The sequence below is a fragment of the Salmo salar genome, chromosome 12 (genome assembly GCF_965601325.2).
Source record: "Salmo salar chromosome 12, fSalSal1, whole genome shotgun sequence".
NCBI classification, from domain to species: Eukaryota; Metazoa; Chordata; class Actinopteri; order Salmoniformes; family Salmonidae; genus Salmo; species Salmo salar.
In genome coordinates, this window is record NC_138302.1 from 59855825 (window position 1) to 59871174 (window position 15350).

A 15350-nucleotide genomic window follows, 5' to 3' on the forward strand; every position below is an offset into this window, starting at 1 on the left:
ATTCTGAGTACATAGCTTGCCATCACAGCAAGCTATACAGACACCCGCCAAGTTCGGGGTCACCTAAACTCAGAATTAGTATTATAAATATTCTCTTACCTTTGCTGATCTTCGTCAGAATGCACTCCCAGGACTGCTACTTCCACAAGAAATGTTGTTTTTGTTCGAAATAATCCATATTTATATACAAATACCTCCGTTTTGTTCGCGCGTACAGATCACTTATCCAAAAATAAAGTTATTAATACGCTACTAGCTAGTGTCGCTGACGACGTTCAAGCTCTACGATGAGAACCGCGTTGTTACTTTTTAGTCTAGACTGTCGATCATATATCTTAGATGGAAATGATAACTATGATTCCAGGACTGGGATTTTGACTTTGTGTTTGTCAGAATCATAGACTGGGGATTAATTTTTATTTCTATTGATGAAGATCAATAGAAATGTCAAACACACAAACCGAGTGTGGGGATGGTGGAAGAACAGCACGGAATGAGAGACGAAAAGTCTAAATGTTCCATTACCGTACTTAGAAGCATGTCAAACGCTGTTTAAAATCAATCTTTATGGTATTTTTTACGTAAAATTGCGATAATATTCCAACCGGACAATAGCATATTCATTCAAGAAGAAAAAGAAGGAACGGCGTGCTCGCGTGACCGCGCATATCCAATCCCTTTGTTGCCAGGCAGACCACTCAGAAACTGAGCTCCTATTATCTGCCCAGTGACAGGAAAATGCTCAAACCACTTTCTGAAGGCTTTAGACAGCCAATGGAAGCCTTAGGAAGTGCAATGTCACCCCACAAACACTGTAGCTTCCATAGAGAATCAAAAGAAGAACTACAATTCTCAGACTTTCCACTTCCTGCTTGGATTTCTCTCAGGTTTTTGCCTGCCATATGAGTTCTGTTATACTCACAGACACCATTCAAACAGTTTTAGAAACTTCAGAGTGTTTTCTATCCAAATCTACTAATAATATGCATATTCTAGTTTCTGGGCCAGAGTAGTAACCTGTTTAAATTGGGTACGTTTTTCATCCGGCCGTGAAAATACTGCCCCCTAGCCCAGACAAGTTAAGAGGCCTTGACAGAATGCTTTTGTTAACGTCATATTTCATTGGCTGAAGTTTTAGATTCCATTCACAGTCATTAGACACCATCCATCCAACTAGCAATTGTTGATCATGTTGATATGTTGAAATACTACATTATGTACAGCACTTTTTAGACTGATGAAATCAGTAGACATTGGTATGACGTAATAAAAAAAATATATCTGTCATTCTAGATGCAACATTATCACTCTCCATTACATTTCAAAAGTTTTGCAAGTAATGTACATTAGATGTATTATGCCCCCTTTTCCTATTCATTTAAGTGTTCAAGTTCTGTCACTCCTCTCCTCTATCCATTGTAAAGTTCTAATGCAGAGAGTTCATTTGTTCACATTCCACACATCCATGCCCCTACAGCATTCAAAAGAAGCCCGCCTGCTGCTGCCACTTTCACAGAGCAAATCCCCTCCTCTTCCCCGCAATGAAGGAGCCAGTGTTACCTCGACTCAATAGCTCCGCCTCACACACACAGGCTCATGAACACACAAACACTCCAAACTATCCACATGGGTTCACTCATGGTTAGTTCTGGGAAGGGCATTTGACAGGGAGAAACACAGGGTCTAGGTTTGCTTCCAATGAAAGGGACCAGAACAAGTCTTCTTTAATGGAGAAGTAGACTACTACAACAGACTTCAGAACTACAACTTCATCCTTAAGGTACTCTCTCTCTCGCGCATTCTAGTCTCTTCCGTTTCTATCAGGAAACCTTTTATTTAGACTGTTTATCACTGTTTGTATTTGAAATCTAGCAGACTTGGCAGGCGGGGGCTGTGATAACACCTAGACATCTCCCTAGTTGTATAGAGAGACAGAGACAGACATGAGGCTTCAGGCAGTGGTACGGTAGCTCTCTCTTTCTCTTTCTCTCACTGTCTCTCTCGCTCTCTCTCTCTCTCTCTGTCTGCAGTCAGTAGCACTTGTTGCAGGCGCTGAATGTAGGCCAAAGGTTACAGACTGGAGGCTCAGCAGTGCCAGTGAGAGCAGCAGTGTCTTCCTGTTCTGTGTAACTATACAGCCATGTCTAATAAACGTAGAAGTCCTCTTATCACATTCTTTCGATTTGAAAGCAGAATTACTGGTTGTTAAGTTAGATATTATTTTCATAATTCAAGCTGCAAACCTTAAGAGAAAAAAAGAAACACTACAGTATGCTAAAATATTAAACAGAGACGACTCAGACATGAACAATGAACATAGAAAATACAATGTATTTATAAAGCCCTTTTTACATCAGCAGATGTACAGAAACCCTGCCAAAAAACCCAAACAGCAAGCAATGCAGATGTAGAAGCACGGTGGCTAGGAAAAACTCCCTAGAAAGGCACGAACCTAGGAAGAAAGCTAGAGAGGAACCAGGCTCTGAGGGGAGGCTAGTCCTTTTCTGGCTGTGCCGGGTGGAGATTAAAAGAGTAGATAGCCATTGAGGCCAGAGCGTTGTTCAAGCATTCATAGATGACCAGCAGGGTCAAATAATAATCACAGTGGTTGTAGAGGATGCAACTAAATGTCAGTTGGTTTTTCATAGCCAAGCATTCAGAGAGAGAGAGAGAGAGAGAGAGAGAGAGAGACGAAAACAGCAGGTCCGGGACACGGTATCACATCCGGTAAACAGGTCAGGGTTCCATAGCCACAGACAAAACAGCAGAAACTGGATCAACAGCACAACCAGGTGGACTGGGGACGAGGACAGCAAGGAGTCATCAGGTCAAGCGAAGACTGGGGGTTAGCTACCCAATAATCCCCTCCATGTAGCCTAACTCTTACAATCACACACACACATATAATCAAACATGTTTTTTTCATATATACTGAGTATATCATGTACAATTATAATTAATATGCTTTGTTTAACTGATTAAACTAACTTTTTTTTGTACTTATATTTGTGGTGCGGTTTTCATATACAGTGCCTTAGGAAAGTATTCAGACCCCATGACTTTTTTCACATTTTGTTAGTTTACAGCCTCATTCTAAAAGCGATTAAATAGTTTTTTCCCCTCATCAATCTACACACAATACCCCATAATGAGAAAGCAAAAACAGGTTTTTAGACATGTTTGTTAATTTATTAAAAATAAAAACAACTGAAATATCACACTTACAAAAGAATTCAGACCCTTTACTCAGTAATTTGTGGAAGCAACTTTGGCAGCCATTACAGCCTTGAGTATTATTGGGTATGACGCTACAGGCTTGGCACACCTGTTGGCTACATTCTTCTCTGCAGATCCTCACAAGCTCTGTCAGGTTGGATGGGGAGCATTGCTGCACAGATGCTGCACACTGTCTGTGTGGGTGGATGTGTGGGTGGATGCTGTGACGTGTAGGAACTTAACTTTCCACCTTCTCCACTACTATCCCATCCATGTGGATAGGGGGGTGCTCCCTCTGCTGTTTCCTGAAGCCCATGATCATCTCTTTTGTTTTGTGGACATTGAGTGTGAGGTTATTTTCCTGACACCACACTCTGAGGGCCCTCACCTCCTCCCTGTAGGCCGTCTTGTCGTTGTTGGTAATCAAGCTTACCACTGTAGTGTCGTCTGCAAACTTGATGATTGAGTTGGATGCGTGCATGGCCACACAGTCATGGGTTAACAGGGAGTACAGGAGAGGGCTGAGAATGCACCCTTGTGGGGCCCCAGTGTTGAGGATCAGCAGAGTGGAGATGTTGTTTTCTACCCTCACCACCTGGGGGCGGCCCGTCAGAAAGTCCAGGACCCAGTTGCACAGGGCGGGGTCAAGACCCAGGGTCTCGAGCTTAATGACAAGTTTGGAGGGTACTATGGTGTTAAATGCTGAGCTGTAGTCGATGAACAGCATTCTTACATAGGTATTCCTCTTGTCCAGATGGGTTAGGGCAGTGTGCAGTGTGATTGCGATTGCGTCGTCTGTGGACCTATTGGGGCGGTAAACAAATTGGAATGGGTCTAGGGTGTCAAGTAGGGTGGAGGTTATATGATCCTTGACTAGTCTCTCAAAGCACTTCATGATGACGGAAGTGAGTGCTACGGGGCGATAGTCATTTAGCTCAGTTACCTTAACTTTCTTGGGAACAGGAACAATGGTGGCCCTCTTGAAGCATGTGTGAACAGCAGACTGGGATAGGGATTGATTGAACATGTCCGTAAACACACCAGCCAGCTGGTCTGCGCATGCTCTGAGGACGCGGCTTGGGATGCCGTCTTAACTGGCAGCCTTGCGAGGGATACAACGTTTAAATGTTTTACTCACGTTGGCTGCGGTGAAGGAGAGCCCGCAGGTTTTGGTAGCGGGCCGTGTCGGTGGCACTGTATTGTCCTCAAAGCAAGCAAAGAAGTTGTTTAGTTTGTCTGGGAGCAAGACATCGGGGTCCGCAACGGGGCTGGTTTTCTTTTTGTAGTCCGTGATTGACTGTAGACCCTGCCACATACCTCTCGTGTCTGAGACGTTGAATTGTGACTCTACTTTGTCTCTATACTGATGCTTAGCTTGTTTGATTGCCTTGCGGAGGGAATAGCTACAGTTGTGGCCAAAAGTTTTGAGAATGACACAAATATAAATTTTCACGAAGTCTGCTGCCTCAGTTTGTATGATGGCAGTTTGCATATACTCCAGAATGTTATGAAGAGTGATCAGAGGAATTGCAATCAATTGAAAAGTCCCTCTTTGCCATGCAAATGAACTGAATCCCCAACAAAACATTTCCACTGCATTTCAGCCTTGCCACAAAAGGACCAGCTGACATCATGTCAGCGATTATCTCGTTAACACGTGTGTGAGTGTTGATGAGGACAAGGCTGGAGATCACTCTGTCATGCTGATTGAGTTTGAATAACAGACCGGAAGCTTCAAAAGGAGAGTGGTGCTTGGAATCATTGCTCTTCCTCTGTCAACCATGGTTACCTGCAAGGAAACATGTGACGTCATCATTGCTTTGCACAAAAAGGACTTCACAAGCAAAGATATTGCTGCCAGTAAGATTGCACCTAAATCAGCCATTTATTGGATCATCAAGAACTTCAAGGAGAGCGGTTCAATTGTTGTGAAGAAGGCTTCAGGGCACCCAAGAAAGTCCAGCAAGCGCCAGGACTGTCTCCTAAAATTGATTGAGCTGCGGGATCGGGGCACCACCAGTACAGAGCTTGCTCAGTAATGGCAGCAGACAGGTGTGAGTGCATCTGCACGCACAGTGAGGCGAAGACTTTTGGAGGATGGCCTGGTGTCAAGAAGGGCAGCAAAGAAGCCACTTCTCTCCAGGAAAAACATCCTCCAAAAGGTACAGGGATTGGACTGCTGAGGACTGGGGTAAAGTCATTTTCTCTGATGAATCCCCTTTCCGATTGTTTGGGGCATCCGGAAAAAAGCTTGTCCGGAGAAGACAAGGTGAGCGCTACCATCAGTCAGCGCTACCAACAGTAAAGCATCCTGAGACCATTCATGTGTGGGGTTGCTTCTCAGCCAAGGGAGTGGGCTCACTCACAATTTTGCCTAAGAACACAGCCATGAATAAAGAATGGTACCATCACATCCTCCGAGAGCAACTTCTCCCAACCATTCAGGAACAGTTTGGCGACAAACAATGCCTTTTCCAGCATGATGGAGCACCCTGCCATAAGGAAAAAGTGATAACTAAGTGGCTCGGGGAACAAAACATCGATATTTTGGGTCCATGGCCAGGAAACTCCCCAGACCTTAATCCCATTGAGAACTTGTGATCAATCCTCAAGAGGCAGGTGGACAAACAAAAACTCACAAATTCTGACAAACTCCAAGCATGGATTATGCAAGAATGGGCTGCCATCAGTCAGGATGTGGCCCAGAAGGTAATTGACAGCATGCTAGGGCGGATTGCAGAGGTCTTGAAAAAGAAGGGTCAACCCTGCAAATATTGACTCTTTGCATCAACTTCATGTAATTGTCAATAAAAGCCTTTGACACTTCTGAAATGCTTGTAATTATACTTCAGTATTCCATAGTAACATCTGACAAAAATATCTAAAGACACTGAAGCAGCAAACTTTGTGGAAATTAATATTTGTGTCATTCTCAAAACTTTTGGCCACGACTGTACACTGTTTGTATTCGGTCATGTTTCCGGCCGCCTTGCCCTGATCTTGCGCTTGTGCTTCTATAACTGTATAAGTACAGGGTGTTCATTTTCAGAAATCACCATAATAGTAGTAGCAGCAGCAGCACATATTTTCCATTGTATGTGTCCTACTCCCACAGGGATACTAGGCAAGGGCACAAAGGCAACATTGATTACAGGATTACACTAGTCCCACCAAGCTGTGCTGATCCCCTCCTACTCTAATGCAACAAGACTGGTACAACAGTGTGGAATTTTAACATTCATACACATTGCCAAGCAGTGAGATGCTGCCCTGGCTCCTCACAATACAAGATTCAATTGGAATCTCACCTCTTTGTGTGGCCAATGCCAAAAAGTCTGCTGGTATTGACTATTCCCAGATAATTTGGCTTCTCCCGATACTCAGGCTACTTCTAGAATAGACCATAGTATGGATCAGTGTATGGGAACCGTGACTTTTCTCAGGATCATTAAAGAATAAAAATGTATGTGTCTTCATACTGTCACGTGTAGCTCAGTTGGTAGAGCATGGTGCTTGCGATGCCAGGGTTAAGGGGTCAATTAACCAGTACAAAAAAGTATTCACTTACTATTGTAAGTTGCTTTGGACAAGAGTGTCTGCTAACTTACAGAAACGGTTAAAATAATACACGGAACACAATACAGTAGTTGATTCCACTGTTATAAGTCAACATTGCTGTATTTTACCATCAGAACAGTACTTTTTTCACCTTTATTCAACCAGGTAGGCTAGTTGAGAACAAGGTCTCATTTGTGACCTGAACAAGTTCTCACTGTGACCTGGCCAAGATAAAGCACAGCAGTTCGACACATACAACAACACAGTTACACATGGAATAAACAAACATACAGTCAATAATACAGTAGAAAGAAGAGTGCAAATGAGGTAAGATAAGAGAGGTAAGGCAATAAATAGGCCATGGTGACGAAGTAATTACAATATAGCAATTAGACACTGGAATGGTAGATGTGCAGAAGATTAATGTGCAAGTAGAGATACATTACATTTAAGTCATTTAGCAGATGAGATACTGGGGTGCAAAGGAGCAAGATAAATAAATAAATACAGTATGGGGATGGGGTAGTTGGATGGGCTGTTTACAGATGGGCTATGTACAGGTGCAGTGATCTGTGAGCTGCTCTGACAGCTGGTGCTTAAAGCCAGTGAGGGAGATATGGGTCTCCAGCTTAAGTGATTTTTGCAGTTCGTTCCAGTCATTGGCAGCAGAGAACTGGAAGGAAAGGTGGCCAAAGGAGGAATTGGCTTTGGGGGTGACCAGTGAGATATACCTGCTGGAGCGTGTGCTACAGATGGGTGCTGCTATGGTGACCAGTGAGCTGAGATAAGGCGGGGCTTTACCTAGCAGAGACTTATAGATGACATGGAGCCAGTGGGTTTGGCGACGGGTATGAAGCGATGGCCAGCCAACGAGAGCAAACAGGTCGCAGTGGTGGGTAATATATGGGGCTTTGGTGACAAAACGGATGGCACTGTGATAAACTGCATCCAATTTGTTGAGTAGAGTGTTGGAGGCTATTTTATAGATGACATCGCCGAAGTCGAGGATCAATAGGATGGTCAGTTTTACGAGGGTATGTTTGGCAGCATGAGTGAAGGATGCTTTGTTGTGAAATAGGAAGCCGATTCTGGATTAATTTTGGATTGGAGATGCTTAATGTGAGTCTGGAAGGAGAGTTTACAATCTAGCCAGACACCTATGTATTTGTAGTTGTCCACATATTCTAAGTCAGAACCGTCCAGAGTAGTGATGCTGGACGGGCGGGCAGTGATCAGTTGAAGATCATGCACTTAGTTTTACTTGCATTTAAGAGCAGTTGGAGGCCACAGAAGGAGAGTTGTATGGCATTGAAGCTTGTCTGCAGGTTAGTTAACACAGTGTCCAAAGAAGGGCTAGAAGTATGCAGAATGGTGTCATCTGCGTAGAGGTGGATCAGAGAATCACCAGCAGCAAGAGCGACATCATTGATGTATACAGAGAAGAGAGTCGGCCCGAGAATTGAACCCTGTGGCACCCCCATAGAGACTGCAAGAGTTCCGGACAACAGGCCCTCCGATTTGACACACTGAACTTTATCAGAGAAGTAGTTGGTGAACCATGCGAGGCAATCATTTGAGAAACCAAGGCTGTTGATTCTGCCAATAAGAATGTGGTGATTGACAGAGTCGAAAGCCTTGGCCAGGTCGATGAAGACGGCTGCACAGTAATGTCTCGATGGTGGTTATGATATCGTTTAGGACCTTGAGCGTGGCTGAGGTGCACCCATGACCAGCTCTGAAACCAGATTGCATAGTGGAGAAGGTACGGTGGGATTCGAAATGGTCGGTATTCTGTTTGTTGACTTGGCTTTTGAAGACCTTAGAAAGGCAGGGTAGGATAGATATAGGTCTGTAGCAATTTGGGTCTAGAGTGTCTGGGGGATGACCGTAGCAGCGGCAACAGTGCCCTGCTAATTTCCTTTCATAGGAGGGGGTTTTATGCACATCCAATGTAATAACAGGAGCTGGACAAAAGGAAGATCCAATTTATTGAATAATAGGGGCTCATGTTTTGCTGCACTGGACCTTCCCTTTTTCCCCCTTTTTTCTTGACAGGTCATATGAAACTGTTCATATGTACATTCATATTTATCCATCGCAACTTACAGGAGCAATTTGGGTTAAGTGCCTTGCTCAAGGGCACATCAGCAAATTTTTAACCTGGTCTGCTGGGGGATTCAAACCAGAGACATTTCACTTACTGGCCCAACACTCTTAACCACTAGTCTATCCAATCAATCAATCAATCAATCAATCAATCAATCAATCAATCAATCAATCAAATGTATTTACATCAGCAGATGTCACAAAGTGCTATACAGAAACCCTGCCTAAAACCCCAAACAGCAAGCAATGCAGATCTATCCAAAGCATGGAAGAAAGGGGCTCATGTTTTGCTGTACTGGAACTTCCCCTTTTCCCTCAATTTTATTTTTCTTGACAGGTCATATGTAGCTGGTCATATGTACCGTAGCTGTTCATATGTAGCTGTTGATATGTAGCTAGTCATATGTAGCTGGTCATATGTAGCTAGTCATATGTAGCTGTTCATATGTAGCTAGTCATATGTAGCTGTTCATATGTAGCTAGTCATATGTAACTGTTCATATGTAGCTTGTCATATGTAGCTGGTCATATGTACCATAGCTGTTCATATGTAGCTGTTCATATGTAGCTAGTCATATGTAGCTGGTCATATGTAGCTGTTCATATGTAGCTAGTCATATGTAGCTGGTCATATGTAGCTGGTCATATGTAGCGTTCATATGTAGCTGGTCATATGTAGCTGTTCATATGTAGCTGTTCATATGTAGCTGGTCATATATAGTTGGTCTCATGTAGCAGGTCATATGTAGCTGTTAGCTGTGTGCCCTTATACTGTCTTCATAGCACACAGACTATGTTAGATAAATCTGTGTTCACCGCATCAAACCAACTTTGTCTTTGTCTTCCTCAGTGTTATGGAGAAGCATAATGATCCCAATTTGAGGTTCAATAAGCTTTCCCAGCAGGAGATGGGTCTGGTCCAGCCTGTCCCTGTGCCAAGCACCCAGACCAGGGGACAGTGGTCCAGCAAGCTGGAGTTCCTCCTGGCTGTGGCCGGACAGATCATAGGCTTGGGGAATGTATGGAGGTTCCCATATCTGTGCTACAAAAATGGAGGAGGTGAGTCTCACATCACATCTTTACATGGTCATACAATTAAACACACATTAAATGTATGGCAAGGTGAGCCTTTGTCTTTTACATTATCAATGCAAAAGAGCTAGTCACTTAATTTAACTTCATTGTGGTGGAGACAGTACAGAGTTGTTCTTTTCATATCTTAGTCTAATATTGAAATCACACAATTACAAGATGATAATGGATTAATCATTAAGAGATGGGTAATCATGGCCTGATATAAACATATCAGTGGTTGCTATAATATTATAGGGATATTTACACACTAGGGCTAGATGTTATCTGGCGGCACTATCATAAAAACAACAGTGCGTGCCTGGGTGCACAAAAGAAACCAAAACCTTCTAGGTGCTTCCAGAATCTCTATACTGATATGCACATCACTACTGTATAACGTTTTGTTATGCTCTGATAGAAATATGCTATGGAGAACAAACATGCCTCTCTGACATGTAGAATTAGGAATCAAGTCAACTCTATTCATGGCCTTTCTATCTGCAATGTTCAATGATGTTAGGCTACTGAACGTGTCCCAGAAACCCCACGATAATATCCCTAACACTTACATGCCGAATGTACACACAACACTTCAGGTGGTAGCTAAGTCCGTCAGCCACACAAACAAATTCTTGAGTTCTTGTGGTTAAACTCAAATATACTAGTTGATAAAAAATTGTTTTTCAATAACATTAAAAAAAGTATAATCTTTGTAAATTATACCATAAATTGGGCTGGTGGAGTTATGTCACAGCTAACATGCAGCTAATATGCAGCTAACACAGACATATGCAAATGTCTGCTCTACCCAAAATTACAACAATGTGATTGCAGCATTACCTCAAAAATGGAAGTGTCAAGTGGAAGGGGGAACAAGTAAGGAACTTGTCTGTCGGCCCTGCATTAAAGACCAAAATTGGTTCAAGAAAATTGTGATAAATAAAAATCTATACCAGTTTCATTTAAGGACCAAAAAATTGACAGCTGTGCCATATAAATTGCAAAATAGTTGGGAAGAGATTTTCGATGTACCGATTCCATGGCACATGGTTAATGAATTGACACACAATACGACACCGCATTCAAAACATAGAATTTTTTTATTAAAATAATTTTGCAAAATTCTTGCAGCCAATAGAATGTTATATATATGGGGGATACAATCTTCCCAGCTCTGCAGAATTTGCTGCGTGGAGGCAGAGTCATTAGATCATTTATTTTGGTACCGTCCATATGTAGCTGAATAATTGCAACATTTACCTAGAGCTAACGCTGCAGATAACAATACTAGGTGATTTGAAAAGTCATAGTCAATCGATCAATAATATAATAATTATTTTAGCAAAAATGTTTATCTTTAATTTACAATCTGTAGAAACTATGAGAATAGAAAGGTTCAGTACTTTTGTGAAGCATCACAGCACAGTTGGAAAATATATGGCAAATAGAAATCCAATATGGATGGTGTTAAGAGATAGATGGGAGGGGTTGAATGGAGCTGAAGGGTGGGAATAATAACAACGGGATAACAAATGTAAAACATATGGGGTCTGTAAAATGTATATAGGTTCAGAACTTTTGTGAAATAGCACAGTTACAAATGTATGGCAAATATAAACATCAGAAATAGAGGAAGGCCAGGACAAAAAAAAAATATATATAACTATTGTAAATTAGATTGTGTCTGTAAAATGTATATAGTATGTATAAGCTGGAAGTAGAAACCTAAGTGTTGTTATTTATTAGTTTACTCAAATTGGGCGAGGGGTGGTAGGGTTTTATTTATATATATATATATATATATATATATATATATATATATATATATATATATATATATATATATAAACATTTTTTTTCACCTTTATTTAACCAGATAGGCTAGTTGAGAACAAGTTCTAATTTATAACTGTGACCTGGCCAAGAGAAAGCAAAGCAGTGCGACACAAACAACAACACTGAGTTACACATGGAATAAACAAGCAGTCAATAACACATAAATATATGGCAAGTATAAACATCAGAAATAGAGGAAGGCCAGGATTAAAAACAAACAAAGTAAACTATTGTAAATTAGATTTTGTCTGTAAAATGTATATAGCATGTATAAGCTGGAAGTAGAAGCCTAAGTGTTATTATTTATTGGTTTTCTCCAATTAGGGGAGGGTTGGTAGGGTTTGCTGGGAATAATAAAGGAAAATATATTCAAAAAATATATGTATATGAATATATGTATGGGTGTTTATATGTATGTATTTGTATGTGTATATGTATGCATGTTTATGAATATGTATGTATGTATGTATGTATGTATGTATGTATGTATGTATGTATGTATGTATATATAAATATATATATTTACACAAAAAAATATATGGGGGATTAGAAATGATGCAGACAATTACATTGATGTAAGCGGCAATCTATCCTCAATATTAAAGCTGCTCCACCCCTAAAATATATATATTAATACTTGCGTTCTCTTCTCTGGATGGTATAAATGCACTCAAGCCTGAAGTGGGGGGAGGGTTTGAGGTGGTTGAGATGGCTGCTGTGAAAAATGTTGGTCTTGCGAAACCATAATCATGTGAAGTGAAACATTAAGTTATGGTCTTGGGCCATATGGTTAATTGTGGTTTAACTTGTGTTGTTCGTAAGGGGTGTTCTTCATCCCTTATGTGCTCTTTCTGTTCACCTGTGGCATTCCACTCTTTCTCCTGGAGACCTCCCTGGGCCAGTACACCACTCAGGGCTGCATAACCTGCTGGAGGAAGATCTGCCCCCTGTTTGAAGGTAAATATCAGGGCTCATATTTATAAAGCGTCATTGAGTAAGACTGCTGATCTAGAATCAGGTCCCCTCTGTCCATATAAGCTTAGTCATTTTGATCTAAAAGGCTAATCTGATCCTAGATCAGCCATCCTACTGGTATGCTATATGAATGCTTTATGAATGCGGCCACAGGGTCTTGTTGTACGTATTGCATCCATATTAGGAATTCAATTGTCAGTGTTTGTCTGACCATTGATAGCATTTACTTCCTAAGATGGATGCCATCTTGGTGAAATAGAAATGAAAGCAGGATAGCTGGAAGGAAGAAAGGTTATAGCCTTCAGAAAAGTAAAGATTTGATAGTACTATAAACTGTGCCAAAAGAAAAGATAACATTCAGAGGGACTGCAGACCAAACTTTGTCTGATTGTTGTATTTGTGCTCAGGAAAACCCCTAGCTGCAATATCAAAACCTGAGAAAGTAGCACTGTAATCCAAAGCAATGTCAATATGATTTCAATTGGTATTCAGCACATAAACTCAAGGTTTCTGTCTGGAGCCTTTGTCAAGAATGTGCTGGTTGAGGGTGACATATAGGGCCAGATAATTAGCAATAATAGATACAGTAAATGCACAGTACATGCAGGCTTTTCCTTCTGTAAATGATATTGCACTATTGTATTTGTACAAGTCAATCCACCATGATTTTAATCGCATTGCTTTAACAGTTTGAAACAATATAAGGAATTATTTTAGATTGCTTGGGAGATGATTGGTCTGTTTCTGGCCTGATTTAATTTTAAAAAATGAAAAAGGGATTAAAGTAATAAAACCGTAATTCAAGTTATTGGATGACGCTTGGATTAATCAACAGTATTACACAGGCTCACAATGTGATTCATTAGCTATTACATGATAAAGTAATAGTCCTTAATGTGACATGACACGTGCATTCAAGACACTTGTCCTGCGTTCAAACATTCACAAATGTCTGTCTTGTTGGAATGCCACCATAACTTATTAATCGGGGCTGGTGACTTTGAAAGGAGTCTAATCCACATCAAAAAGAATCACAGTTAAATGTTGTTTATGGTTTTAGGTTGAGAATGTGATTGGAATTAATATATGTCACATATATTTATCAGAAGCCTTTTTTTACAATTACATCTTCGTGTTTGTCTGTAAAATCTCTTCTTCTTCCTCCTCCTCCTCCTCCTCCTCCTCCTCATCCTCCTCCTCCTCAGGACTGGGTTATGGTAGTCAGGTGGTGGTTCTATATTCCAGCATCTATTACATCATCATTCTAGCCTGGGCCTTCTTCTACCTCTTCTCCTCATTCAGCTCTGAGCTCCCCTGGGCCAGTTGTAGAAACAGCTGGAACACAGGTATGTACTTCAGTGTAGCCTGAGTGCCAGTCTGCCTGTGCTGTCATACCAACTGCTTGTCATTCATTGTCATAACAAACCTGTTTGGATTGACAAGAAACAGCAATGGAATTGGCTTTGCAAAGAGCACAAACAGATCTGGGACCTGGTTAACTTCAGTGTGTATACATGTTGACATTGACATACCTTTGTCATGCCCACATGATAGATAGTATCTTAAATTTATGGACACCACTTCAAACTGAGATATTCTGTTCTTGACAAGTGAGGTATTATTTTGTTAATGTCTCCTTATCCAGGAAAGATTCTGAGAGTTCTGAGACATGCTTGTTATTGTATAATTTCCTCCTAACCAGCAACCTGCATGGAGTTTGACAGAAAAGTAGTGGAACATCTAAATTGGACAGTAACAGGAAATGCAACATCGCCAGTGAGAGAGTTCTGGGAGTGAGTACACAAAATCATTCCATTTTATCAACTCCTTATTAAGTCCTTACAGATGGAAATCATGGCTATTTGCCTTAGGAGGCGCTGAGATAATGGTGAAAAGCAAGTGGTGGGATTGTAACTCAAAATATTATTTTCAGGAGAAGAGTTTTGAATCTCACAGACAGTCCAAACAAGCTAGGCAGTGTTCGCTGGGAGCTGGCTCTGTGTCTTCTACTGTCATGGATTCTCTGTTACTTCTGTGTCTGGAAAGGAGTGAAGTCTACTGGGAAGGTAAGGTGGGATCTCTGCCATTCAACCTGATGACACCATGAACACTGTAGAATTGTTAAGATGAGTCATAGACTGAGGGAATGTAACGCTGCTCTGGTCCCCCTCCCCTCAGGTGGTCTACTTCACTGCCACCTTCCCCTATCTGATGCTGGTGGTGTTGCTGGTCCGTGGACTCACACTGCCGGGGGCAATAGATGGTATCAAGTTCTATCTCTACCCAGACCCAGCCCGCCTCACTGACCCACAGGTAGAAACACACTTCACTGTATAATTTGTGTTCAGGTGTAACAAAAACTATCAGTACATACTGTAGTGATTCGTGGGGATAAATGGTAATGTTTCTGCTGGTGTTTGAACGCTGGTCAACATGACCGAGGGCAGCAACCATTACCACTGGTCCAAGAAACGTAACTCCCTTGGTGGAACAGTTTGTAGTTTTAAGAGCATCAGATATGTTACAATATCAATACCTGATAAAAAAAATAACTGAATTTCAAAGCAAATATATTTTCTGTTGAC

General features: G+C 41.3%; 1 protein-coding gene across 2 annotated transcripts in view; it reads left to right on the top strand.

Moving 5' to 3' along the window:
* The window catches only part of LOC106565345 (sodium- and chloride-dependent GABA transporter 2), a 28286-nt gene that overhangs the window by 2971 nt on the left and 9965 nt on the right, over nucleotides 1–15350 (top strand). The window contains exons 1-7 of one of the 2 annotated variants that reach the window (XM_014132343.3): nucleotides 1582–1780; nucleotides 9731–9939; nucleotides 12613–12747; nucleotides 13971–14111; nucleotides 14468–14558; nucleotides 14699–14831; nucleotides 14944–15078. In XM_014132343.3, coding sequence (XP_013987818.1) covers nucleotides 9735–9939; nucleotides 12613–12747; nucleotides 13971–14111; nucleotides 14468–14558; nucleotides 14699–14831; nucleotides 14944–15078 — 840 coding nt within the window. In that variant the 5' untranslated portion in view covers nucleotides 1582–1780; nucleotides 9731–9734. Of the gene's footprint in view, nucleotides 1–1581; nucleotides 1781–9730; nucleotides 9940–12612; nucleotides 12748–13970; nucleotides 14112–14467; nucleotides 14559–14698; nucleotides 14832–14943; nucleotides 15079–15350 lie in introns of those variants that run through there. The other variant, XM_082959167.1, reaches the window with a different exon arrangement.